This window comes from Pyrus communis, chromosome 3, assembly GCF_041283825.1.
Source record: "Pyrus communis isolate YQ-2024b chromosome 3, ASM4128382v1, whole genome shotgun sequence".
Lineage (NCBI taxonomy): Eukaryota > Viridiplantae > Streptophyta > Magnoliopsida > Rosales > Rosaceae > Pyrus > Pyrus communis.
The window spans coordinates 26,567,354-26,571,567 of record NC_142567.1 but is presented as its reverse complement, the minus strand read 5'-3'; the positions used below and the strand labels follow the sequence as shown (position 1 = coordinate 26,571,567).

General features: G+C 44.6%; 1 protein-coding gene across 1 annotated transcript; it reads right to left on the bottom strand.

Moving 5' to 3' along the window:
* Positions 1 to 906: 906 nt before the first annotated feature.
* LOC137715349 (protein LIGHT-DEPENDENT SHORT HYPOCOTYLS 6) lies at positions 907 to 2,290 on the bottom strand. Its single transcript, XM_068454641.2, has one exon. The coding sequence runs from the start codon at positions 1,783 to 1,785 to the stop codon at positions 1,102 to 1,104; it is 684 nt and encodes a 227-aa protein (XP_068310742.2). The 5' UTR covers positions 1,786 to 2,290; the 3' UTR covers positions 907 to 1,101.
* Between the last annotated feature and the right edge of the window lie 1,924 nt (positions 2,291 to 4,214).

The window sequence follows — 4,214 nt, the reverse complement described above, 5'->3', positions numbered from 1 at the left end:
CAGACAGATACATAGAACGATAGATTGAGTTTGAAGCCCAGCAAATCAATGCAAAGAAGCCGGGACCAGATACGAAGAGTTGTGCCAAAGTTTCTGTTTTAAGTACGCTTTTGCCCTATTGCCAGTAACCTGGTTTCCCTATGACTTGTGCGAAAATTCGAGTGTACTCTGGTGTTATGGCAAGCACCGAAGCAATAGATAGCTGGATGTGTGGCCGGAAATTTAGTAAGGGAAGATCCAACCAAAACGATTCGAGACCTGAACTGAAATAGACTCTACAAAAAAAGCTTTCTGACTCGGCAAGCTTGTATCCTTTGGATTATTGGGACCTAACGAGCCAGAACAGTCTATTTCGAAGGACACTTATTTATACCCATTTCTAGGGCTTGCTTTGCTCGGATGTTATTGCCTTTGCCCCCACGCACTCTCTCATCCCTCCTACCTTTGCCTATAAGATCACTGACATCTCACGAATTGGATTCGAACCAATCAAGCTACTTGCCTTTTAGTAGATCGTGATTGGGTCTATACACTAGTGTATAAAAAATTTCATGACTTGTGATCTTCATACTAGTAGTATTTGTTTCTAATCAAAGCAAACATAAATATCCACAAGATCAAATGAACCCAAATAAATAATATTGTTAAACATTGGACTAGCTAGTTAATTGTTTAAACTTTATCACTACGATTATTTGCAAAACAGAAATGATCATACAATCTAAGTCTTAATAATAGTTGAGATTTTTTTTGTTTGCAATAGTTTGCAAATTCTTTATAACTATATGTTTATGATTCAACAAAATAAATTAAAATGAGGACGACTATAAGTATGCGGACTTTTACTTGCTGATGTGGGATAACACTTTCTGCTGATGATGACGAAGATCAATAAATGCTTGGAAATTAACTAGCAAGGGATATAAATTCCTAAATTTTTTGTTCATGGGGTTGGTCGATTCAATTATAAGAGAATCGCCTGATATACATAGCTCATAATCACAATTAAAAAGGACAGAGATGATATAAATATATAGAAGGATTAAAAATTAAAATTTGAGAAAAAAAAAAAAAGAGATGGAAATTAGTGACGAGATAAACCTATACTGCAGTACTAGTAGCAGCAGCAGCAACGGTTTTACTTGAACTGCCACCATCAACACCGCCACCGCCATCACCATCAACACCGCCACCTTGAGTGGACGCTACCGACACATTCCCGACAACCGCAGTGGCAGTGACCGTCGGCCGTTTTCGTTTCCTTTTCTCGTAGGGAATTCCTCTTGCCTTAGCCTGTCCCTCCCTCACCTCCCTCAAATAAATCCTCACCGCTCGAGCGCCGAAGGGGTTTGACTCTGGCCGTCCCCCGTTCTCCTCGTACGCCGCCCTCAGCCGTCCGATGAGCGCGTCGAGGCTGCCCCACGCCTGCTTGAGCGGGCAGGCGCACGGGGCGGGAGGGTTCTGGTGTCCGAAGTAGGGGCAGCCGGCGGCGTGGACTTTAGTCTTCCCAAACTGGTCGAGGTACTTAAGGAACTCGATGACGTGGGCCCCGCTGCAGCGGGCCAACGTGAGCGGAGGCTTGTGGTTCTTGAGGTACTGCAGGAAGGTGTTCCAGTCCCGCCGCTTCTGCGATTCGTAGCGGCTCGGCGGAGCCGGAGATGCTGACGAGGGCTCGGCAGCTACAGGAGTAGCCGCCGGGGCTGCGGACCTTGACGAAGACGACGGACCCTCGCCGCTGCTGGCGTTCGGGTCGGGCGGTCCGCCTCCACCTGATGCAGAATCCATGGGTAATAAAAGTACTCTCTCTTTGTCTAATTGTTTTGGCTCTTCTGCTAAGTATTTTACAACTGGGTATTTTATGTATAGACAGGTTTTTTTGGTTTTTACTTCTTCCTCTCTCTCTCACTAGTTTCTAAGCTGAGGCTTTGAATTTTGGGTTGTTTCTGTCCTTGTCTCTCTACCTTCCTCCATGTGAGGGTTGAATATTTGGGGTGATCAGGTTCAGAGAGTGGAGGTGTTAGTATACTGTGAATCTCTTTTCACGGGAATTTGTTGGTTTTTTTTTTCGGTTTTGTTTGGACGAGTGAGAAAGGGAAGAGGGTTTTAGGAGAGAGAGAGTGAGAGGAGCGTTTGATGATGGGACGTAAAATAAGTGGATGAATGAATATATGAATTTAGACTCTCTCACTCTCTCACCTAAGAAAATAAGAGAGAGAGAGAGAGAGAGAGGGATGGATGGGTAGGAAATAGAGAGAAGAGAGGAAGGGGAGAAATGGGGTGTGTGTGTGTGTATGGTGGTAGTAATGTGTGCGTGCATATGTATGGTTGTAGTAATCAGAAAGGAGAATTGACAATATTTTCACATGGGGTGGCCCCTTTGGAAGGACATGTTTACTATTCCTTCCTCCTGCCTTCTGCTGGCCTCTCCACTCTTAATTCACCTCTCTCTATCTTGACCAATCCAATACAATTTACCATTTATACAGGGCGATTGTAAACCCAAGCACTACTACTACCACATTTTTTTCTATTATATTTATATCATCTTTCTAATAGATATAGAATCCACATGTGTTAGGGGCTCTACCTCTATTAGAGAAAGGATAATGTCAGAGAGACTAAATTTACAAACTAAATGGTGTGTTACCAATAAAAGATAATGCTACATTTACCATATTATTCATACCATGCATATTCGATTTTAATCTCACTTTTTTTTTCTATAAAGCAAAAGTTCTCACGTTACTCTCTAAAACTCAGGATTTGCTCCACTTTGCCTTGATTCTGTCTATTTTGTCCAAAAAGCTATCAAATATGCCGACATGTATTTAAAAGTGCATATATGGCGTCCATATATATTACACGCCTTAGATTCTCCAAAAAAAACCACCAATAGAATCTCCACTCTTGAAACCTCTCCACTATTCCACCAAATCTCGATTCGTGAAACCAATCTCTACCACTGTTTCACTTATCTATGCCCTTGAGTCCTACTCCTCCTACTCCAACAATTGGAGTAAAATTCAAATTTTAGCTTCTGAACCCACCAAACTTCCAACCCTTGGGCCAAAACTGAGTTTTGGGGCAAATTTTTATTAAGATTTAACATTAGGTTAATGGGCTGGCCCGCTACTGCTCGTGGACGCTCCCAGGAAGGATACACATGCATAGCACGAACGCGCCCAACACCCTCAACGAGCAAGGCACTGACAGCGTGGGGGTCCCACGCACGTGGGTGTGTCGGCCAACATTATGAGCCCAATGGCTCTTTCTTTCATCGAATGGTGGGGAGCAATAGACCATTTGTTCCATCCTACAGTCTAGATTCAAATTTTGTTAATTTTTAATTTTATATTTATAAATTCATTGAATCCAACAACTGAGATTTGATATGATCAAATCTAATAGTAAAAAAAAAGATCTAGCAGCCCAAATTTAAATCCAATTGCTAAAATAATTTAAAAAAACTATTTCAATCAAAATTGTCACATCTCAGCTCGGGGGGACCACTTCCCGGGCCCGCTCCACCACCGTAACACAATATTGTCCGCTTTGGGCCCCGACCACGCCCTCACGGTTCTGTTTCTAGGAACTTACACGAGAACTTCCCAATGGGTCACCCATCATGGGATTGCTCTAGCCCTCTTCTCGCTTAACTTCGAAGTTCCTATGGAACCCGAAGCCAGTGAGCTCCCAAAAGGCCTCATGCTAGGTAGGGATGAGACTATACATATAAGGATCACTTCCCTGGGCGATGTGGGATGTTACAATCCACCCCCTTAGGGGCCCGACGTCCTCGTCGGCACACCACGACCAAGGTTAGGCTCTGATACCAAATTGTCACATCCCGCCCCGGGGGGGGGGACCACTTCCCGGGCCCGTTCCACCACCGTAGCACGATATTGTCCGCTTTGGGCCCCGACCACTGTGACATCCCACATCGCCTAGGGAAGTGATCCTTATATGTATATTCTCATCCCTACCTAGCACGAGGTCTTTTGGGAGCTCACTGGCTTCGGGTTCCGTAGGAACTCCGAAGTTAAGCGAGAAGGGGGCTAGAGCAATCCCATGATGGGTGACCCACTAGGAAGTTGCTCGTGAGTTCCCAAAAACAAAACCGTGAGGGAATGGTAAGCCCAAAGCGGACAATATCGTGCTACGGTGGTGGAGCGGGCCCGGAATGTGATCCGCCCCGGGCCGGGATGTGACAAATT

Excerpts from the sequence above, each read along its gene's own strand:
- LOC137715349 (XM_068454641.2), bottom strand. The coding sequence starts at position 1,785 with ATGGATTCTGCATCAGGTGGAGGCGGACCGCCCGACCCGAACGCCAGC.